The sequence below is a fragment of the Oncorhynchus gorbuscha genome, linkage group LG15 (genome assembly GCF_021184085.1).
Source record: "Oncorhynchus gorbuscha isolate QuinsamMale2020 ecotype Even-year linkage group LG15, OgorEven_v1.0, whole genome shotgun sequence".
Lineage (NCBI taxonomy): Eukaryota > Metazoa > Chordata > Actinopteri > Salmoniformes > Salmonidae > Oncorhynchus > Oncorhynchus gorbuscha.
The window spans coordinates 63,569,703-63,594,021 of NC_060187.1; the positions used below are offsets into that span (position 1 = coordinate 63,569,703).

The 24,319-nt window shown below is 44.0% G+C and overlaps 2 protein-coding genes across 2 annotated transcripts in view; both read left to right on the forward strand.

Annotated features, from left to right (window-relative positions):
* LOC123997709 (synaptic vesicle glycoprotein 2A-like) overlaps window positions 1-6,634 on the forward strand; it is a 60,692-nt gene extending 54,058 nt beyond the window's left edge. Inside the window, exons 11-13 of the mRNA XM_046302200.1 lie at window positions 1,134-1,340; window positions 1,790-1,949; window positions 2,555-6,634. Of these exons, the coding sequence (XP_046158156.1) occupies window positions 1,134-1,340; window positions 1,790-1,949; window positions 2,555-2,738 (551 nt within the window). The 3' untranslated portion in view covers window positions 2,739-6,634. The remainder of the gene's footprint in view (window positions 1-1,133; window positions 1,341-1,789; window positions 1,950-2,554) is intronic.
* A 442-nt stretch (window positions 6,635-7,076) lies between these two features.
* On the forward strand, window positions 7,077-10,419 carry bola1 (bolA family member 1). The gene is made up of 2 exons (XM_046302201.1): window positions 7,077-7,139; window positions 9,359-10,419. The coding sequence occupies exon 2, from the start codon at window positions 9,396-9,398 to the stop codon at window positions 9,846-9,848; it is 453 nt and encodes a 150-aa protein (XP_046158157.1). The 5' UTR covers window positions 7,077-7,139; window positions 9,359-9,395; the 3' UTR covers window positions 9,849-10,419.
* Window positions 10,420-24,319: the final 13,900 nt, after the last annotated feature.

The window sequence follows — 24,319 nt, forward strand, 5'->3', positions numbered from 1 at the left end:
TCATGTAGATCTTATGCATTTCTTACTAAGGTGTTCAACCTCTCTGACAGAAACAGAGCCAGAAACAGAGCAGAGTACCAGCTCCAATTATATGCTTCACACAAGACAAAAATGGCTCAATTACCGTCACTCTACTCCCTGGCCCTGTAACATAATGTAGCACTGCCGACAGAGAGAGGTATCCTAGCAACACAGCCCCAAATCCTATTTTACTTCAGCCTGCATATTACATAACTGTCAGTCATCTCAAAGTGAATGATAGATTTTTCCAGAACAAAAAGCAGCCTGCACAAGAAGATGATTCATCTGTATGGCTGATGAGAAAAGATGGGTAATATTGATGAGCTTGAAGTCCTCTCGATCCAGGGGCAGAATCCAACTTCATCTCTGACATTACACACTCAACGATAGGAACCTACTATCAGCCAAACACAAGCCTATAATGGCTTAGCCTCTCTCTCTCTTTCTCTCTCTCTCTCTCTCAAGACATTATCAGAGCGTACGACAGGGACTATCTAAACGCCTCCCTCTCGTTCTGTTAGGTGTTTGTCCGTCATTAGACTAGTCAAGCAATCACTCTGCTGCTATCAGTGCCATGCAGGAGCTACTCATTTGAATTTGAGTTAGAAACTAATTTCACTGCTTTTGCTTTAGTTCTTAATCCCTCTGTGCTTTCCCACTAAGAGCTAGAAGCTGCTAGATTGTTGCCATAGTGCAGAATGTTAACCCACTATGGGAACAACCACATGATGGATTTATGCTGAGAAGTACAGCAGAGCAAAACCTAGAGATTGGAGGTCAGAGGTTAGGCTTGGACACTATGGACAAACCGTTCTCTTATGTGCAGTAGAATAAAGCATTCAGTATTATGAATGTATTTTATTGAGTAACTCATTGAATAGGCCCTAGATATGTGAACCTTAGGCCCCAGTTCATATTCTGTCGTTCACCCGTTAGAATGACTGTGGTTTATGGTACTGTGTTCATATGAAATAGCTGAAACTAAAGATCAGAGCAGTACAGAATGCATTAAAGTCTATCCCTACATTGAATCTATTTAACCACAATTCTCATCAATACACCCCCTCTCCCCACCTTCTCTCCCCTCTCTCCCCACCTTCTCTCCCCTGCAGATCTGTTCAAGTACAGGCTGATCAACAGCAAACTGGTCAACAGCACCTTCCTGCACAACAAGGAGGGCTGCATGCTTAGCGACTTCAGTGACGAGAACAGTGCCTACATGATTTACTTTGTCAGCTTCCTGGGCACATTGGCCGTGTTGCCTGGCAACATTGTGTCGGCGCTGCTCATGGACAAGATTGGACGGCTGAGGATGTTGGGTAATAGAGCGAGGAGTGGCACAGTGTCGTCACGGCTACAATGGTGTCATGTGATTTTGCACCGTACTGTTGGTGCATTTCTTCGACACATAGAGATCACTTTCTAGCGGACCAAACTAATGCACAGTACACTGTGGCCTGAGCCAGTTATCACTTTGTTTTCTATTCTTTTTAAAAACGTCTTTTAATTTCCCACTAAGAGCTAGAAAACAAAATGTTGTCTGTTTAAAACCTATGGTAGATTGGGCAGAATTTCCTGTCTCACAACGGCCAAAATGGATTCAGCAAGAATAGCAGGCATATTAAATGACATATTCATAGATTCACTAATTTTCCCTCTCTTCTTCTCTCTTTCTCCCCTTCCCCCCTCCCTCTCTCTACCCCTCCTTACCCCATATCTTCCTCCCTTTCCCTTCCTCCCCATCTCTTTCCCTCCTCTCGCTCTCCAGCGGGCTCCAGTGTGATCTCTTGTGTCAGCTGTTTCTTCCTGTCTTTCGGCAACAGTGAGTCGGCCATGATCGCTCTGCTCTGTTTGTTTGGGGGCATCAGCATCGCCTCCTGGAATGCCCTGGACGTGCTGACGGTGGAGCTCTACCCCTCTGACAAGAGGTAGGAAACCCCAACCAGAGAGCCACACCAAAACCTTGGCACTGTGGAAGGTTGTAGCTTCCAGGGTTTACTGGAAAAAGTGGTGCCTTGATGTGATTGGCTACACTAGATGGAGGCAAATGGAGGAAGTAGTACTGTGTAAGAGCATCGGTGGTAGTGGTGTGTGAGACTGGGTGGGAATCCTTACTGCCACCCCATGGCTGAGTGAACACTGCACTGCCTCAACCAACCTATACTAAAAAATCCTGTATATCCCAGTTAACTGGGTTGACTGAAACATTTCTGGCCATTTCAAAACTCTGAGATCTCATCATAGCAGACTGGCTGTTCATTATTATTAACGGAGTTCTAGCCCTGAATGCTGATTGGCTGGCAGCCGTGGTATATCAGACCGTATACCATGGGTATGACAAAACATTTTTTTTTTACTGCTCTAATTATGTCGGTAACCAGTTTATAAAAGCAATAAGGCACCTCAGGGGTTTGTGGTAGCGCTCCCTATCTGGCTGAACAATCCTCCTGCAGGTGTTACATTATGAGTTCAATCTGAGACTGTTTGAATAGAGGTCATTAGGGAACTGACTGATCGTCCTCTCTCCTCCCAGATGCACAGCGTTTGGCTTTCTAAACGCCCTCTGTAAGCTGGCAGCCGTGTTGGGCATCAGCATCTTCACCTCTTTCGTGGGCATTACCAAGGCTGTGCCCATCCTGTTCGCCTCCGGGGCACTTGCAGCGGGCAGCTTCCTGGCGTTCAAGCTGCCGGAGACACGGGGCCAGGTGCTGCAATAATGTGGCCACACCCCTAGGGGGCAACGTGGGGGGCCGGAATGAGTAAGCCACACTGTGAACAACAAGCAGCCCAAGAAACCCCTAAACTCTGCCCTGTACGCCCCATTGAAGTCACAGCCTATTCACAGGAATTAGTTCAATGCAGATGCTGCACAGATCTACTAAGTTGTAAATATTGTGGATTGCCTGATATTGGATGTACTGTTTAGATAGACACATCTCTATACTACTAAGATCTGTGGAACTGTGCTGCCGCTGCTTGACATTGATCCCCATGAATATGCTGTGAGTTGGTCGAGGAAGGGAAGTGCAACCAAACTCTGCCCCTAGACCAACAGAAGCTGTTCCAACTTTAATGCTTGTTCAGTGCGATCTTAATCACTGAGTGTATGTGTTTAGGAGGGTTGAGGAACTAGTTTACATTCAGGTCCCCAAAATGAAGACAGATTTACGGGGTTATGGGGTAGGGATATGGGGTCTAGTTTATGAGCCATGCCAATAGCCCGTAATAGAAATGACCACTAGCCATCCGATCTGTATTCAGACCAATTTCTCCGATAAGCTCAGCTCACCTCCCATCTACACGTGTCTACATTGTTATGGGAGAACGTCAGTCAAAAATGATGTGTTATGCCTTGATTTGAACCATTTTTGACTTAATGGGTTAAACCAAAACATTTCGTTAAAACCAAGGCCTCTCCTCATTATCATACCTTCCAAGGTCTTGCGTTTATTTTATGTACAAAATAACTGCCATTTTATAGATGCTAGAACATTCTAGGTTGACTTTTCATTGTGGTTTGAATGAGACTGTTGACAAACGTGATCTGTTGAGCTTTTTCCCTTTAAAACATTCTTTCTAGCCATTCTATCTCAATCAATCATAAACAGTCACTCAAATCAATCCTTCAAATCTCCATTTCTGAGTGTGTTGAAATTTGTTCAGCTCATATTGTTCTCCATGTACATTTTAGAACAACCCTTTTGTTCAAACATTCCACGTTTAAAGCACAAATGTTTGCGGATGCAAATATGACTCTTGTCACAACTCGTTACAGTAGTTATTACTATTGTTACGTTTTAAACAAAGGTTTAAAATCCCACAGTTCAATCGGCATTCTTGCTTCATATATCCCGTAGTAACAAATGTCTTCTTTGTTCCATCTGTCTTAGGCATTATGTTTTGCTCTTACAAAATGTGTTTTTGGAAAGTGGTTTGCATGTAACTAAGTATGTAAGTGAATTCATGGACAGTTTGCTAGAAAGATAGAACACGATATGAAAGTGGCATTGAAGTGTATCATGTTACTGTACATCAATAAGTCAGATGTTAGATGTTATATCCATATCCTTTTAACGAGATAAATCACACTGCCTTTGATATCATTCGGCTGTTCTAACATTGACCTTGGATTTCTGGAACATTCTCGCATCCCTTAAACACATCAAACCATTTTAATGTGCACAACTGAAACATCCGTTTTCATTTTTGTGTGATATTTCGATACAGGAGCTCGATGTTAAAAGTGGAGTGAAAATCTTCAAAATAATGAAGTTGAAAAGACACAAAGGTATGGAAAGGATATACTAAACTTCAGTGAAACATTGTGATATATTTTCAGTAGATTTAAATTTATATTTGTTTTGAGTTTGAAATACATTTAGATATATTTACTTTTGGTGCAATATATGTGTTTCAAGAGACTATAGTGGTAAGCACATATATGTCATTAAACACTAACATGTACGTCATAGCCCATATCTTATTCTGAGTATAATTCTGATACGGGTGTGAGAATGTGCTTGTTTGCCTGTACAATATTGAACTTTTACCTGCAATATTGATGACTCTTTTGTGGATTCTTGATAGCTTGTTTATTAGTTGTTTTATTCGATACTTGGAGTATGATTAACTGATGTGGCGATACAAGTAAAAGATGCTTTATTGATCGGATGATCAAAATGAGAATTCAAACTCAATGAGAAGGAGAACATTATTGGATGCTATTGGGAAACATTTCACCGAGCATTGAAATAGAAGTAGTATAACTTTCCTTTGATTTCCACCATTGAAGCTTAGAACATAATGATATATGGGTACATTTAACATGTTACACACCTCCGCTGAGGTTTGTAATCGTACATGATAGACTAGGACTAAACACTCTGCTAAGGGCAGTGTCCTCATGGGATATCTGATCCATAGATGTCCTGTACATTGGTTTGGTACCAAAACACATTTCCCATTTCCCTTATAGCTAGCACATTGATCATGTGCGGTATGTTCACAATTGCATGTTACAAAGAATCGAACAGAGAAAAGCAACAAGCACTGATTCAGCAACAAAGGAAATGATCATAAACTGCCATTTTTTAGGATAGCAGCCATATGTAGACTTAACAGAATTCTAGATAAAGACTAATCCATTGCACTAAATGTACCTAGCTGTACATGCACAGTTGTTAATGCCTTTCATTCTTCAAAAGACCAAAACCTTTGTGACATAAAATATATCAGTAGCTAGCACATGAAGGGTAACGGAAGGTGACGTACGCACAACAACAACAAGTGACCACTTTAAGACAGTAGCCAAATGATTCATTGGTACCAAATGAGTCATGCATGCAGTTGTGAACAGCACACAACATAATCAGTATACATTGATTTACAGTTGTCACAGTTGACTATTTATTGACATTGCAACCTCTCACTTTACTTTGTGTTTACATGACCATAAACTAGCATATTCCACACAATTGACATGCATTAGTCTACACACCCAAACCTTTCACTGATGGTTTAGTGACTGCCGATCTATAAGTGTGCCATGAGTAACTTCTCATTTATTATTGCCAAATATTTTTGTATGTCTTAAGTTTATACTATGTCATTAAAAAAATGGAATATAGATTTAAATATGTAAATTAAAATACATGAAATATAACATAGATCATTAATAAATATTATAGGTCTTTATAACCTTTGACCCCTTGAAAATATTCCTGTAGTAGGGGGAGCAGTTTTTATAAACTGATCTGGGACGTGGATGGCCAGTCTGTCAGAAAGTACATTTGTTAACAATTCCTCTAAGTAGCAGAGTAATCTTAAAATATTCCATTTGTTCTTGAAGAATGAGCCTCAGCATTGCAGCATGTGTCTGATCTGTGTTTCCATATCCTATCTGTATGTTGTCCTAATTATACCACCCATGAAATGATAAACAAGGATGTCAATATTATTGTTGTATAGTACCAGATGGAACGCTGTGAAATGCTCAACTATCTATTTACTCTCTCAGTGAACCAGTTCAGGATATTTTAAGTCAAGATTGTTTCTAGTACCTGTAGTTGCATATTTTCAATTCTGTTACAGGGTTTTTTTGTATTCTTAACTTGTTGCTCGGTCAACGGTCAATCATGAGTGCAAAAATGTAATTATAGCAATAAGTGTTTGATTATTTGTCTTTTATCTCTCCCCAAAACACTACTGGGAAATTAAGCACATTATATGCTGGGCCTTTCCCACTGAAATGCTGTGTGTTGGCTTCGACTAAATGGGACTGAATGGCTAATATTTACTTCTAAAACTACCCCTAGGTCTTTCAGGCTTTTGTCAATAAGAATATATTGTGATTAATTCATGTAACAGAGAATTTATCACTGTCATTGTACTGTGCTGTAGAATCTGTAGTTGTTTGTATGTAAGTATAGATCATAGTATTAGGAATTACAATATTCTATACATGTGGAACCATAAATAAAATACAAAGGACAAAAAAAATGAAGTGTAAATGACAGAATACTATTATATGTTGTCTTTGATTTTGTGTATTTTGTAAATGAGAATGGAATATAAGTAAATATATCAAAATAAATACTACTGGTTATGAAGAATACTTAAATGTTACAACGTCATGATTCTGTTATAAAGTTTGTGTGTGAGATTTTTTCTTATCTTTTGTCTATGTTTATTTATTTGCACTGTTGTGCAATTGACATTTTCAGAACTGCAATGGATAGCAAAGAAAAATAAACTACTGTCCTAATGATGAAACACTTGTAATGATTTAATTTACCGAATTGATCATCAATGATATAATGGATTTCTTGATTTCTGTGCCTAGGGGTCAGAACAGCATCCCACTGGGAACAGATGTCAATCTTATTCCACGTTGGTTCAATGTAATTTCACCAACAGGCATGATAGCTCATTTAGATTTTTTTTAAACTTTGCAACAAACCTCCACCAGTACAAGATTTACTAGCCTACAAAGACTACAATTTACTGCTGAAATATGAGTCCCAGGCCGTCTACAAAGACTACAATTCAAACAAAGACTACAAGTCCCAGGCAGTCAGCACTTCCTGTGTACGTTGGAAAACCGAGGACACTGTGAAAAGGTAGGTAACGAATACATGTATTACAACTCACTTTGGGTTATTACAGCTTTAATCATTTATTAATAACAGCCCAAACTAGCGAAGGTACTATTCGAGGCTCGAAATGCAGTCAATGTGGCTGTGATTACTGCAAGAAGCTTGCTAGCCAGTTAGATAACGTTAGCTAGCTAACGTAGCTAGTTATAGTATGTTGTGAAAGAAATTAGCAAACGTCGTTGCTCAGCATTGCATTTTCATGTATCTAAAGAACATAGATGTTGTAGCTATAGCTAATAGATACTGGGGTGGGTATAATTTGTGGAACGTTCCAACATAAATCTGTTCCAAAAACTTTGTAAGTACAAGGTTGCCAACAAACAACGTATACAAAGTAACATGATCAATTCACTGAGCTAACTAGCTGCCGAATAGGCATCAACTCACCACGTAGCTAACTAGCTGCCGAATAGGCATCAACTCACCACGTAGCTAACTAACTGCCGAATAGGCATCAACTCACCACGTAGCTAACTAACTGCCGAATAGGCATCAACTCACCACGTAGCTAACTAACTGCCGAATAGGCATCAACTCACCACGTAGCTAACTAACTGCCGAATAGCCATCAACTCACCACCGAGCTAACTAACTGCCGAATAGGCATCAACTCACCACCGAGCTAACTAACTGCCGAATCAAATCAAATTTATTTATATAGCCCTTCGTACATCAGCTGATATCTCAAAGTGCTGTACAGAAACCCAGCCTAAAACCCCAAACAGCAAACAATGCAGGTGTAAAAGCACGGTGGCTAGGAAAAACTCCCTAGAAAGGCCAAAACCTAGGAAGAAACCTAGAGAGGAACCGGGCTATGTGGGGTGGCTAGTCCTCTTCTGGCTGTGCCGGGTAGAGATTATAACAGAACATGACCAAGATGTTCAAATGTTCATAAATGACCAGAATGGTCAAATAATAATAAGGCAGAACAGTTGAAACTGGAGCAGCAGCACAGTCAGGTGGACTGGGGACAGCAAGGAGCCATCATGTCAGGTAGTCCTGGGGCACGGTCCTAGGGCTCAGGTCAGTTGAAACTGGAGCAGGAGCATGGCCAGGTGGACTGGGGACAGCAAGGAGTCCTCATGTCAGGTAGTCCTGGGACATGGTCCTAGGGCCCAGGCCAGTTGAAACTGGAGCAGCAGCATGGCCAGGTGGACTGGGGACAGCAAGGAGTCATCATGTCAGGTAGTCCTGGGGCATGGTCCTAGGGCTCAGGTCCTCCGAGAGAGAGAAAGAAAGAGAGAAGGAGAGAATTAGAGAACGCACACTTAGATTCACACAGGACACCTGAATAGGACAGGAGAAGTATTCCAGATAAACAAACTGACCCTAGCCCCCCGACACAAACTACTGCAGCATAAATACTGGAGGCTGAGACAGGAGGGGTCAGGAGACACTGTGGCCCCATCCGAGGACACCCCCGGACAGGGCCAAACAGGAAGGATATAACCCCACCCACTTTGTCAAAGCACAGCCCCCACACCACTAGAGGGAAATCTTCAACCACCAACTTACCATCCTGAGACAAGGCCGAGTATAGCCCACAAAGATCTCCGACACGGTACAACCCAAGGGGGGACCCAGACAGGCCGACCACAACAGTGAATCAACCCACCCAGGTGACGCACCCCCCCCAGGGCATCAACTCACCACGTAGCTTATTCTTAATGTTTGTCCATAGGCTACCAGAGTGAGGACAGACATTTTTCAGGAATAAACGTGGTGATTGAAAAAAATAATGAAATAGCCCATTCCCTACCCGGTATCTTATCCGGCCTCTACACAACGTTGTATGTTGGCAACTTTGATATTTATGAAGGTTTTGGACCGGATTCAAGTTGGAATGTTCCACAGATAATACCACCCCCCCCCCACACACACACACAGATACTGTAGCTCTGTAAAGCAGAGTCTGCTGTAAAATAGCTAGTTTAACAGCAGATAGCGAGCTACTGAATGCGAGCTACAGTGGTTCCAAAAGGGTTATTCGGCTGTCCCCATAGGATAATCCTTTTTGGTTCCAGGTAGTGCCCTATTTGGTTCCAAGTAGAACCCTTTTAGGTTCCATGTAGAACCCTTTCCACAGACTGGACAGCCAAAGAACCCTTTGAGGTTCTAGATAGCACCTTTTTTTCTAAGATTGTAACTTCTGAACCTAAAGAAAGACCACTTCTTCATTGCAGGCTTTCTACAGTCGTCGCCTTCCCCAAAATCCTCTGAATGCTGCCCAGTGTTCTCCGCTGTGCTTGTCCAATCTCCACCACCCTCGCCTTCACCAGGCCCTTAGCCCACTTCAGACCCCACATGGCTCCTGATCCCGACCGCCCCGTGGAGGGGGCCATACGGACCAAGCTCACCCAGCAGTTGGAGCCAGAACACCTGGAAGTCCACAATGAGAGCCACATGCACGCCGTGCCCCCTGGATCCGAGTCCCACTTTAGAGTCCTGGTGGTCAGCCCACACTTCGACGGCCTCTCCCTGCTACAGCGCCACCGCCTTGTCAACGAGACCCTAGCCGAGGAGCTGAAGAGCTGTGTCCACGCGCTGGCCATCCAGGCCAAGACACCCCTGCAGTGGGGCAGCAACCCCAGCATAGTCAAGAGCCCACCCTGCATGGGAGGATCCAAGGGGGACCACACGGTGGAGGAGAAACTCAAGGCTGGACGGGACTGACCAGCAAAACTCAGCAGTCATCAACCCTGGTTCTAGAGAGTAACAGCCTGTGCAGGCTTTGGTTCCAGCACTAACTCATCTATTAAAATGTGTTGTCTGTTCAATACCTTGATAAGTTTAATCAGGTCTGGAACAAAAGCCTGAACGCCCCATATGCCTGCAGTTGAAGAGGGTGTCAATTAACATTGTTGTAAACTAGTGTGTTATCATTTCAATACTGCTTGAGAGATTGTTTCCAAATGAGCAGCATCGCTTCAGTCTCTTGGCAGTTTAATTCAAGAAGAGTCTGGTTTTAGGTTAGACTCTTGCATTTTAGTGGCCATCACTAGAAGGCCTCAAGATCTTGTAGTTCAGTAGCATGTGGTACATTGAACTATATGATATGAAGTGATGGAGTGTGTCTGTTTTGTCTGAAAATACAATGTCTTGTATGTGAGGTCAGAAGTACACGAAGTCGAGACAGAATAAAGAATATGTTTTCAAGGTGCATTGGGGCAGTTTTGTGGTTAGCATTATTTCCCCCCCCCAAAGGGCTTGGGTGTCTGCTAATAAAAATACATATTTGATGACATTTTGCTTGTAATGTTTTTGTTTTGCATGCTACCTTTGAATACACCTCTGCAATATAGGTTTTAAAATGTGCTGTGTTTTGATTTTGAAACGGAACAGTAAGTGTAGTACTAGTGGTACCATGTGAGGGCAGTATGTGCAAATGTTCTATTGATGTGAAGTACAGAGTTGACGGAATGATGACACATGGCTTCGTTATTTTCCTATGACACAGCCTTTCATCAATTCTTCAATACGGTAATTATTAAATCCAATACTTTTTATTTCATTTCTTACCATACCAAAATGTCAGTGTCATAGCAACAGGGGATAATCACTCAAATTAATATAAAGTGTTGGTTAATAGAGGTGGTCAAACTCGAGTGTCTTAACTCACATACAGGGTGTATCACAGTTCACTTACTTCCTTATCAATTTGACTTATTAGCCTGTCTTTTCTAATTATTGTGGATGGCTTGGGGCCAGACGACAGGGTGAAAGATGTTGGTGGTTCTCAGAATGACATGTCCTAACCCCTTCATGGCCGTGTGTCTCTATTTCTGTCTCGGCTGTATGTGTCAACGTGAAGGTCCTCTTGTCCTACCCTCAACCCCAGGACCTGTCAAAATATCTGTTATTACAAAAACATGTAAGAGTAATGACACAAAAAACATTGTTGGTGATAGCCTAAACAAACAGTGAACGAACATCTTTTCCCAATGTGTTGTTTTTCCGATAAATTAGTAAACATTTGAATGTTTTAGTAGGTTTTATTGAAATATTTCAGTACATCAACAAACAGTTTAACTTTAAAATATGCAACTAAATCAAAACAACCTTCCAAGCGGCCATTTTTCCCATGAATGTTTTAAGCGCTGAAAAGCTCATAAAGATGGTCCTTATTGAATGTGGAGACAACTCAAGGTTGACTTCTACAAACATCCCTGTCTGGAGCAGACGACCCGTCAGGCATTACAAAAGGCCCCATGAGGAAGGTGAACAACTGGTGTCACTGGTTTGAAAAAGGAAAACAGTAACACAACCATTTTATGACCCTGTCCATTAGAGTCAGGCCTCAGTGGGAGACGTAAACTACTACACACGGGCAAAAAGCGAAGGGTGACGGCAATTGCAATAAAGTCTACTGCCTCGGGAAGCAAAGACTTGTCTCTGCAAATTAGATTTACCTGTCACAATTCCAGGTGCTGTTATGAGGGAGTGGTGAGGAGGACACGTCAACCATTTTAAGCTAGCATAGCATAATGCTGTTGCAACAAAAATGACAAAGTTGATTGGCTGATATCCATCATAAGTTATGAGATTAGAGTTTGTCAGAGTTTATTGAACTGCTAGTTCACAACTCAATCAGAAAATTCTGATGGTGTATAGGTAGCATGGGTTAGGGTAAATTGCTTTCCAATTGGTAATACTTTGAAATGTATTCATTAAAAGTATAAATAATGTTGACATATAATGTGGTATCTTCAATTCATGAACTGAATGGAAATGAAATATTAAAAACTAAAACAAATTAAAGCCAAACCTGGAAGATAGGCTGCTTTCCCTCTGGCTGGTCCCTGGTGATGATGGATCATTCAGGGGGTCCTGGGTTGCCCACATGTCCCGGTCTGGGTGATCCATCAGTGGGAACCCACCTCAGTGGTAGCCTGCTCTACGTCAGAGCCAGGAGTGATGGTGCCAGGCCGGGCTGGGACCCTGGGCAAGGCAGGGTTCCCGCGATGGCCCCTGATTTACGCTCCCTGCTCTGGACCAGTGCTTCTTTTGCACAGCTGACCCCTCCAGGTTGGCGATCAGGGGGGCTCGAGGAGAAGAGGGAGGGAGGCACCAAATGGGTTTCTACTCTGAGAAAAGGCCCTGCTGGGGCCTGCTTGACCGTCCCAGGGGACTATCTGCCTCCACAGCCCCCTTGTCATCTGCAGTGTCTGTGCAGCATGTGTGTGGAGGGAAAATAGCCTGTTTAACACATTTAGTTCAACCCCACTAGTAACAACAATTGTTAAATTTACGTGTTTTGAATGATAAAGCTGGGGTTGGTACACATTTAAAAACAATTTATCATTGTAGGAAATGTTACACAGACCCATGACTATTACATGGGATGATTTGTACTAGCTTTATTATTCTATTTTGCATTAAAAACATACTTTGGCATGTCTTCACAGTACACTCGTAGGTCAAAATAGGGAATACATCACATTCAAAACACTAATTATAAGTTAGAAACTTCAGAAACGGTTTTAAAAAGTTCACACTGATCTGATAAGTAATCATTATCTGGTTTCACAATGTGAGAAAAAACAAATGTTGGATTTAAGATGATGGTAATAGCCTATTAAGTCCTTTAATTGGAAAGTTTTTCTCTCTCACACCACACTGCCTACTAATGAATTCAGTGAATGGGCGGCTTGAAAGAGAAGGACAAAGAAAGAGATAGGGGAAGACAATATCCTTGTGTGGGAGAATTAGTTACACTCAGTAGTCTAAGTATTCAAAGCAGAGTTAAAGGGCTGCATGGATTAAGAGAAAAGTCCACACAGGTGGGCTCTGGGAGAAACCAGGGTCACTTGACAGGACGTTACCTCGTTTGATAAACACCAGCCGTGCTCACAGGAAGAAGGAAGGGAGTTATTTTATAGGGGAATTAACTGGTGCTTCACATCAGGTATTTATTAAGGCAGATCTCCCAGGTGTGTAGTGCAACCAAGTCAAGCAAAACATCTTGGAGGGTTGCTTAATGAGAAACATCTTGGATCTAAACTTCATAATGGTCAGTAAATAGTCATACGGATAAGGGTTGTATTTGAGTCTTCATGGGAGATGAGTTAAACAATCTCAAACAGTCAATCACACGTAATCACTTTTGCCCATTTTCCTCTGCACATTTGTCAATCATGTCATTAGATGAGAAGCATTTTTCTACCTTTGTATTTTTCTACATTTTCACTTCTTTTAGTCTGTTTGCAAGAACGTTTGACCTCTTCACAAACTCCAGTCATAAAATAAGCAGGTCATATCGATTGTTTTCCCCCCTTTTCAACCAAAGAAGACAAAATGTTCAGTTGTGTAAAAATATCTACTCAATCGCCGAACTCGAAATAATAATGAAATCGAGTAACATTTTGCATGTGCCACGCAGAGTATCTGCCTTTGCGTGATGACGACCTTTGGTGTGCATGGTTCGCTGACTCACATGACAGTGGAAACCCATGACATCAGAGTTGAGGCTGGGGCTGGTTAAGGCTGGTTTTGGGCCAGAGTGCACAGGCCTTACCCCTAAGCCTTCTGGAGGATCCACACTCAGTAATTGACATGTATGCCTCTTATACTCTCCCCTGCAGGGCTTCAACTAGAGGAGTGTACATGTCAAGACAGATGGGACACAGATAAGACTCCCTCTTTCAACCTCGTCTCTCTCGGTCCTCCCTCCTGCCTCTCTCAAGCTCTCTCTTTCTCAGCCCCCTGTCAAGCGTTTGAGCAACCTCTGATCTTTTGTTGATCTATGATGCGTCTTTTAACCTGTTCCCGTTCCTTTCTCAACCTTCCCTCTTCTTCTAATCGCCCTTCAACTGTTTTTAGTTTCGGACACCCCTCTCAATCCGCCCTCGATCTGCTCTCGGCCCCCACCCGTAGTTTCTCTCGATGTCCTACTATTTTCAAACTTTACCTCAACTTTACCTCAACTGTTTCAAAGCACCCCCTCCGAATCCACTTCCAGCCGCCTTGCTCGTCCTCGCAGAGCTTTTTTATTTTCTTTCTCGCCGCATTCTTCTAACTTTTCTCAACCCTTCCCTCAACCTCCGTTCCACTCTTAACTTTTCCTCAACTCTCTCTCAACTTTTTAGCCGGCCCTCATGTCAATCCTCTGTAGACCACCTAACGTAGCCTGGCTGCCCTTTGTCCTTCAACCTTCTCTCAACTTTTTCTCAACCAGCCCTGCCATTCAAATGAGCTCCATGCTCTGCTTCTTATAGAGGAATACCAATGCTGAGCCCCCCAGAGAGCTGACAGAGCCTATTTATGTGTAATGCACAGCCTGAAGCTATTATCATATTACCAAGTGATGTTATTGATTTGCCCCCTGAGTATTACTTAATTTTCATGTTTTTAGTCAGAGGTTGTAAGTTATTCAAACATAAATGTTAGGAATTTTTTGTATTTTGAGTGACAGCCGACAGAGGTACATGAGCCTATGGCTGTAGGGTGCGGCGCCTGCTTTGGCATCAACTCTCTCTTCCTTATGGTCTCTTTCTGGTTTAGTTTGTTGGAGCAAAATGCACTGACATGGATGGTTACTCATAAATGTAACTTCAACTCATAATTCATTCCCTGTCTATAGGAAATGATCAGACCATGCGCAGATACTGAATAGATGAATGCTTCATTCTCAGGATGTTGAGGAAGTATTTAAGAGCAAACAGTAGCTATTCCACACAGTGCTATGGGGCCTCTTTTTCCTGTTGGAAAAACAAGTGGTCACGGTCGGGTCACCCAAACCTAACGTTGCGGTAAACTCTCATGAATGCCCCCTATTCTATGCCAACCTGCTGAATTGCTGAGGAAAGGCACCTGGTGTGCGTTGCTAGTGGTAGTAGTGTCCTATAAAAACCCATGGGCGAGATCGTTTGTCCGGGCGTAGGGCATCCCAACGCGAGGCCAGCGAATAGAGGGTTAATCTTCATCGCTTCAGATGTACGGTCAAGCTGAAAAGAGCCAGAACGCTTGACTCGGGGCTCCGACAAAATGTGATCTATTGTTCATCTGTCGGGCGCCCGTGATATATTCTATCCTACACTCTCGGACAAAACGTACCCGGCGATTATACAAGCGGGGCCACTGGCCTGCAACAACGCCAGCTCAGGGAGTTTGGACACCAGGGTGTTTGACCTCTCGGGTCCTCTTGCTCTTTTGTTCCCAGTGACCTCTGTTGCTTTTACCCCCCCTCTGAACCTAAAACCTCAGTCCCCGCCCTCACTCTCCCACACACCCTTCACACAAACAAATAAAGAAATGGGGCCCTCCAGTTTATTTTATTAGCACTTTGAAACCCAGGCCTTTTAAAGGGGAGGAGAGAAAAATAATAATAGGATAGCCTTTTAATTTGAAGAGTTATTAGGGTTCAAATAAAACAACGGGGCTCGGGTGAAGCTCTGAGTCAGATGGGGTTGTCACCGTGTTTGATTTTAGGAACCCCTCTGTTTTTGTCTTTGACCTTGGAGCTCTGAAATGGTGGAAAACGCAGACTTGGAAACTCCAGATCATATTTTGACGACAGTGAATGAGGGGGGTTGGTGACCATATGGGCTCACACTGAGGACTGATGCAGGGGTTCTCTCTCTCTCTCTCTCTCTCTCTCTCTCTCTCTCTCTCTCTCTCTCTCTCTCTCTCTCTCTCTCTCTCTCTCTCTCTCTCTCTCTCTCTCTCTCTCTCTCTCTCTCTCTCTCTCTCTCTCTCTCTCTCTCTCTCTCTCTCTCTCTCTCTCTCTCTCTCTCTCTCTCTCTCTCTCTCTCTCTCTCTCTCTCTCTCTCTCTCTCTCTCTCTCTCTCTCTCTCTCTCTCTCTCTCTCTCTCTCTCTCTCTAAAAGTATGCCCGACACACACACTTTTTCTTCAACAGCTAATGTGGATCAAGTATTAAATTAAATAAATACACATACACCACCAGTCCTGGTGTGGTGTATGTTCATTGCCACAGGGCTGTTGTCCCCTTGTCTAACTCTGAATTGACCTAGTGAATAGTGGTGGTAGGTAGGCAGTCCCTGCCCCTTCCTGAATCCAATTTACAGTAAACACTCTCCACATAGGTCTCCGCTCCACTGAACCTGTGTAGGGCTTGTATGCCCACTTCTCTTGTTCCCTCTCCTCTACTTCCCTCCTCTTCCCCTGTTCCTCCACTTTGCAGTTGGTTCTTGCATCAACTTTTCGACTGTTTACTAAACAGACCTACAGACTCTCTTGCAGCCCTCCCCCTCTTTCCTCACATGCATGTCTTTGTTTGGGATCATCTAAGCAGAAAATGTTTTTGCCCTCAGAACAGCCTCAATTTGTCATGGTATGGGCTCTACAAGGTGTTCCACAGGGATGCTGGCCCATGTTGACTCCAATGCTTCCCACAGTTGTGTCAAGTTGGCTGGATGTCCTTTGTGTGGTGGACCATTCTTGATTGCTACGGGAAACTGTTGAGGCTGAAAAACCTAGCAGTGTTGCAGTTCTGGGCACATCCAAACCAGTGCACCTGGCACCTACTTCCATGCCCTGTTCAAAGGTACTTAAATATTTTGTCTCGCCCATTCACCCTCTGAACGGCATACATACACAATCCATGTCTCAATGCTTAAAAATCCTTCTTTAACCTGTCACCTTCCCTTCTACACTGATTGAAGTGGATTTAACAAGTGACATCAATAACGGATCATAGCTTCCACCTGGATTCCCCTGGTCAGTCTATGCCATGGAGAGAGCAGGTGTTCCTAATGTTTTGTACACTCTGTGTATACCAGCAGCATGCCTGGCGTTAAATTGCGGTACGAGACAGGAGTATTTAGGCGCTCATTCTGGGAGAGGGAAATCTGACAGTGCCAGTCTCCTTCGCTGAGGGGGAAAACCCCAGAGCACAGGGGAAGTTCAGCAGCTATACACAACACTGCAGAACACAGCCTAGCACAGAACATAACAGTCTATCACAGAACACAACAGTCTTATCACAGAACACAACAGTCTTATCACAGAACACAACGGCCTAGCACAGAACACAACAGTCTTATCACAGAACACAGCCTAGCACAGAACATAACAGTCTAGCACAGAACACAACAGTCTTATCACAGAGCACAACGACCTAGCACAGAACACAACGGCCTAGCACAGAACACAACGGCCTAGCACAGAACACAACGGCCTAGCAGAGAACACAATGGCCTAGCACAGAACACAACGGCCTAGCAGAGAACACAACGGCCTAGCACAGAACACAACGGCCTAGCACAGAACACAACGGCCTAGCACAGAACACAACGGCCTAGCACAGAACACAACGGCCCAGCACAGAACACAACGGCCTAGCACAAAACACAACGGCCTAGCACAGAACACAACGGCCTAGCACAGAACACAACGGCCTAGCACAGAACACAACAGCCCAGCACAGAACACAACAGCCTAGCACAGAACACAACAGCCCAGCACAGAACACAACAGCCTAGCACAGAACACAACAACACAGGTCGTTCAAAGAAAGATTTGACCCATTAATTACTGAATAAGGTGAGATATTTGATAGCGATTTTGTAAATGCACCAAACCAAGACAGGATCAACAACATGGCAAGGGTTGATAAAAATGGATTAACTCTTCATCTGAAAATAATTGACACCCAGAATCATAATTCTGTGATGCGGCCGACAGCAGAAGACAGATGTGAGATGGTGCTGAGAGGAGAGATGTGAGATGGTGCTGAGAGGAGAGATGTGAGATGGTGCTGAGAGGAGAGATGTGAGATGGTGCTGAGAGGAGCGATGTGAGATGGTGTGAGATGGTGCTGAGAGGAGAGATGTGAGATGGTGCTGAGAGGAGAGATGTGAGATGGTGCTGAGAGGAGAGATGTGAGATGGTGCTGAGAGGAGAGATGTGAGTAATATAAGTGGCTTGCTCCTGGACGGCCAACTAGGTCAAGAGAATCAACGCGGGGGTGAAGGGGCTCACAAAGGCGTGAGGAGAAGGTCAACCGTGAAATTCCCCCCTCTTTGCCACTGTGACCCCCCAGGGAGGAGTGTTAAGGACTGGAGAGGAATGTGTATGTGTGTGTGTATGTGCGCGTGCAGGTGTGTACGGGTGTGTGGGAGTGCGTGTTAGAATAGTATGTCTATTCATGTTGAGTGTGTGTGTGTGTATAGTATTTCTATGAATGTTTTGTGGTGTGTGCGCGCATGTATGTTCGTGTGTGCGTACGTGTGCTTGCATGTATGTGTGTGCGCGTGTATCTAGGTGGGGATTCCTCTTTATCCGCCCTGCAGTCAAACAACTCATCCTTGTCATACCCTGTCGCCTCCTGCCGCCCCACTTGGCAGGGTTGTTGTTGTTGCACTCTCTCCACGTCAGCACTCACCTACAGTACTACCGCTATGGTTACATGTTGTTTACTAGGGGATTGTCTTCTCCTGTAAATCCTTATTTAGTCTCAATGCTTATTACTAAATGCTATGATTTTTTTACATTTATGGTTGTAGTAACGTAGACAGGTGAAGTGTAATTAGGTGCACGTTGTTAGCACTTAAAACTGTTATTTTAATTCTTATAAAGGAGACTTCTTAAGAAGGGCATTTATTTTCCAGTAAGACACTGTAGCCAAAACAAGTTACTATCTGTGTTGATTGCATGTCCCCCAAACGCAGACAGACCAGTGACCCCTGTTCCTTTTGAGGTGTGTTTTAAATGAACATCACATTGACTCGTTAAAGTAGTAGCCATTCTGGTCCTAGAGAGTCTCATGGTGTCCTAGACTCAGTGTTCCCTTTCTCGCCCAAGTCTTGTCCAAAAACTTGAGTTGAACACTGTGAACTCTGACCATTGCGTAAGACTGTCATGCACTGATGTCAAACTACGATTTACGTGACAACTTGAGTAATGCACACGCATCTTAAGTTAGGATGTGGGATGTTAATGAACTCAACCAGAGACTGTTGTGTTATGTTCATAATGACTTGTGGTCATTTCCCTCCAAAACGAATCTAAAATACTAAACTGGTCAGAGCTGGCTTCTTTCAGAAGAATCCAAACTAGAATGGATCATCGGTGAGAGAGGCCTTATGTAAAGCTTATGTAAGAGCAGGAAGAGTGATTTCCCCTGTGAGCATAGTTTAGCCTCACCATGCTGAAAGTCCACATAATGAATGAGTATTAAGCTACGGTAGCCACGGTCAGAGCTTGTAAGTGATGACTGAGGAATTTACTGTAAAGGTCAGTCAGAGGACCTGGCGGTGTGTGTGTTGGATGCTAAAAATGTATTTGAACAGCTTTGCAAAAGGAAATGAAAGACCATGAGCAATTACACATTATTACATAAACATGAACATATTTGATAACGTTGCAAGTTCAGTAACCATAAAACAACCCAAAACCCAAAACAATGTATCTCTTATGGTCTCCATTTTGTTTGTGATTGTGTGTGTGTGTGTGTGTTGATGCTTCTGTATGTGTGTGTTAGGAGTGGTAGGACGTAGGGCTGGAGGGTCAGTCAGCAGGAGGAAGGTGGTGGTGGTGGGCTTAGGCCCCTCCCTGAGGTCAGGGGAGAGAGGATGAAACCTGTCATTAGAAAGGTGAAGGGAAGAAAGGCCTCAACGGGGGAGCTATTGTCCCGGGGGCGGCGAGGAGGTCCACCTCTTTAGTGCCTCAAATAACACGGCCAGGCCGCCATTGTGCTGGGGTGAAAGGGCCGGGGGCGTGGGGGGTGCTCCCAAACAGTGGTCAGAGGAGAAAGCCCCCCATGGGTTAGGGGGTTGTGGGGGCTTTTCCCACTCTTGTTTTCTTTTTCTTTCTCGTCAGCTCATCCAGAACCCTTGATTTGAGAAGATCGGCAGTGGTTTTATCGAGGGGTGTGCGTGCGTGTGTGAAGTGGGGGGGGGGGGGGGGGTGCAGCTTCCTTGTCTTAGAGAATGGGGTGTTGCAGATTGAATGCCATAGTTTGACATCTAAGCTGGGGCTCAATGCAGAGTCAGGACCTTTCACTCATCCCTGTGTTTTAAGAGGACGGGTCACACAGATAAAGGGAAAGGCTAAAGACCAAAGCTTTCCTTTTTTCAGAGGCAGAGTGGCGAGATTCTTAACAACTCTGTCAGTTCTCTGAGCACCGAACGCAAATAGAGCACAGGAAATACACTTTCACAACAAGTTAGCGGAAAAGTGGATGAAGCAGTTATGATGTTGAACAAAATGTGCACCACTCTAGACCACCTCTCCCTTTTCCTCTCATTCTAGACCACCTCTCCCTTTTCCTCTCATTCTAGACCACCTCTCCCTTTTCCTCTCATTCTAGACCACCTCTCCCTTTTCCTCTCATTCTAGACCACCTCTCCCTTTTCCTCTCATTCTAGACCACCTCTCCCATTTCCTCTCATTCTAGACCACCTCTCCCTTTTCCTCTCATTCTAGACCATCTCTCCCTTTCCCTCTCATTCTAGACCACCTCTCCCTTTCCTCTCATTCTAGACCACCTCTCCCTTTTCCTCTCATTCTAGACCACCTCTCCCTTTTCCTCTCATTCCTCTCCTTTTCCTCTCATTCTAGACCACCTCTCCCTTTTCCTCTCATTCTAGACCACCTCTCCCTTTTCCTCTCATTCTAGACCACCTCTCCCTTTTCCTCTCATTCTAGACCACCTCTCCCTTTCCTCTCATTCTAGACCACCTCTCCCTTTTCCTCTCATTCTAGACCACCTCTCCCTTTTCCTCTCATTCTAGACCACCTCTCCCTTTTCCTCATTCATTCATTCTAGACCACCTCTCCCTTTTCCTCCTTCTAGACCACCTCTCCCTTTTCCTCTCATTCTAGACCACCTCTCCCTTTTCCTTTTCCCACCTCTCCCTTTTCATTCTAGACCACCTCTCCCTTTCCTCTCATTCTAGACCACCTCTCCCTTTTCCTCTCATTCTAGACCACTCTCCCTTTCCTCTCATTCTAGACCACCTATCCCTTTCCCTCTCATTCTAGACCACCTCTCCCTTTTCCTCTCATTCTAGACCACCTCTCCCTTTTCCTCTCATTCCAGACCATTTCCCTTTTCCTCTCATTCCAAACCTCTCCCTTTTCCTCTCATTCTAGACCACCTCTCCCTTTTCCTCTCATTCCAGACCACCTCTCCCTTTTCCTCTCATTCCAGACCAACTCTCCCAGAAGTCTCATTCTAGACCACCTCTCCCTTTTCCTCTCATTCTAGACCACCTCTCCCTTTTCCTCTCATTCTAGACCACCTCTCCCTTTTCCTCTCATTCTAGACCACCTCTCCCTTTTCCTCTCATTCTAGACCACCTCTCCCTTTTCCTCTCATTCTAGACCACCTCTCCCTTTTCCTCTCATTCTAGACCACCTCTCCCTTTTCCTCTCATTCTAGACCACCTCTCCCCTTTCCTCTCATTTCAGTGCTGTATGTTTTTCTCTTACAATACAGATACTTTATCAAAGACAATTCAGCTTCTGAATTGAATTTACCTTGCCTGAATAAACTAGCATTCTGCTAATTATGTGTACTTTTCTCCAAAGCTGTTCCCACCACCAGAGCACCTAATAAACTGATTGGACCAATTATCAACTCCATCAGAAGGCTTTCACCCAATCCTGAAGCGCTGATGACTTTAGAGGGACAATAAAACCTGCTGAGTTGTGACCTGAATGTTTAGGAAACCGGAGAGAGAAGGGGACAAGCTACGGTCACAACGTCACATACTTCTGACAACGTGTACAGAGTAAGCAGGTCAAACACTATGGTGAGAATGAAGAGTGCTGACTGAGTGTTGCTCTGCGCTGCCTTGGTTTGTTTGCATTGCTCTTCAATGGGAACCTGGAGAGGAGAGAGAGAGAGAGAGAGAGAGAGAGAGAGAGAGAGAGAGAGAGAGAGAGAGAGAGAGAGAGAGAGAGAGAGAGAGAGAGAGAGAGAGAGAGAGAGAGAGAGAGAGAGAGAGAGAGAGAGAGAGAGAGAGAGAGAGAGAGAGAGAGAGAGAGAAACAGAGAGAAGGAGAGAGAGAGAGAGAGAGAGAGAGAGAGAGAGAGAGAGAGAGAGAGAGAGAGAGAGAGAGAGAGAGAGAGAGAGAGAGAGAGAGAGAGAGAGGAGAAACAGAGGAGAGAGAGAGAGAGAGAGAGAGAGAGAGAGAGAGAGAGAGAGAGAGAGAGAGGAGAGAGAGAGAGAGAGAGAGAGAGAGAGAGAAAACAGAGGAGAAGGAGAGAGAGAGAGAGAGAGCGAGCTCGCTTGAATGTGTATTGAGGGAAAGCAAGGGTGTGTATTGGGAGGTGGAGATTTTTGCATTTCCAATCCATTGAGAGGTGAGGAAAATAGCAACGAGGCTCTCTAACAGTGCAAACTGTCACATCTTGTATTAGAAGGCAGAAGAGGAGGAGGAGGAGCGGCTGCTTTGCCTAATCACTTTCCCCGCTGACTTCTCAGAGGGGAAGGAGTGACAGATCACAGCCCCACTAGCACAATGCAGCAGTCCCATACTCCTCCCTCCTGTATTCCTTTCTCCTCCCTCTATCCTCCCCATCCCATTGAGAGGACGCCCGGGGTGCCTGGTTCTCTAGTTCGGCCCACTGGGCTATTGAGGAAGTGATGGATGGCTTCATAAAGAGACTCTTGTTGAATCCCAAATCAGCCCCTTGTCCCTACCAACTTGCTTGGAAGGTCCTCCGTTGTCACGTGTTGCTGACGAAACTCAAAGGGTGACTTCCAGAGTGGCGAGGGGATCAAATAAACTCATCAACTTTGGGACACAGCCGTGACTAAAATAATTTCATTTGTTACATGTGTTACACCTGGAAATCAATGTCATATATTTAGTCACGCCTCTCCATTCTTCTGTATGAAATTATGCAAACTCCAAACATATCGCGGTGCGTGTTGGGTTACAACTTCGCTGTGAAGCTGGCAGCATAGCTGGCTCGGTTGACGTGGCTATTGGAGGGTCGAATCCTCTCTCTCTCTCTCTCTCTCTCTCTCTGTGGTGAAGGAATTCTGGCCTCTCTCCCTCGCTCTCTCTTCCTCACTTTTTCTCTTCCTCTCTCTCTGTTTCCGTCTCTCTCCCTCTTTCTCCCCCTGGGGCTGAGGACAGATGCAGAGGCCTTCCTTTCCCAGCATTCCCAAGGGAGAGAGAGTATACAGGCCTTAACGCCCTTTTGGGGATGGAGGGATGGGGGACATATGAATGGAGGGAGGGGGTGGGTTGTTGTTGTCCAGGGGTCACGTATTAGGCGTTAAGTGATGCATAATGAATGCGTTGTTTGGGGTAATTTTGGGCGATTTTACTGATTTGGCCTTTAATTGGGTCGTTCTCTATGAAAGTATCCCGTAAAGACAAGTATTTTACAGGCCTAGTATTTTACATGGTTAGCTTGGGCAACAAAAATCGACAGTTGAATGCAGTTGCAGTTGAATATAATTATTTAATTATTCACCTTCATGTGGTTAATTTAACTACGATTTTTGGACTGACACATTATAAAAGGTAGGTCCAGTTACCATTCCCCTAATCACATTTGTTCTTGTTAATATCCATACTACTGTAGTTTTTTTTTGCCCCAGTATGTCTTTATGTTGCAGCTCTTTGAGAGAAACTACAAACAGACCTTTCATAATGCTCTTGATGAAATGTATCTTCATATCATAAGCTGGCAGTTCTAACCAGTCTGGCAGTTATTTGGCTTATTCTCCTCAGGCTGTTGAAGTGACAGCACATGGTGGTTTGACTGTGAGGACCCATTCAGCTTCATGGCTTCCATAGCCCAGGCGTAAAAATCGGCTACATTTAATCAGACACGGTGCAGAGTTTAAAGAAAGGGATCAAGAGACCTTTGTCTTAATGGATTGGCTACAGTTTAGGGATCCACCACACCAAGTTACCTTAGATGAAGGCATGCCACTCGGTAACAAACTAACTCAAACCACATGGTGTTTCCTGGAATTGTTCTTGTCTTTTTGGGCTTCAAACTTTCAAAAATTGTGTTGTTTAATAATTGGAGACGTTAGACTGGGTTAGTTCATAAGAATATTGGTCAGCCATGTTTTCAATTGATGGGTCCGTCAATCATTTCAAAATGAGGCAATCTTCAAATAATTAGCCTTGTTTTTTATCAGGGTCACGTGACTTTCTCCTCTCAGTCTGTGGTCCTATTCTTCAGTCTATCCGTCTGTACATTAGAATTTCA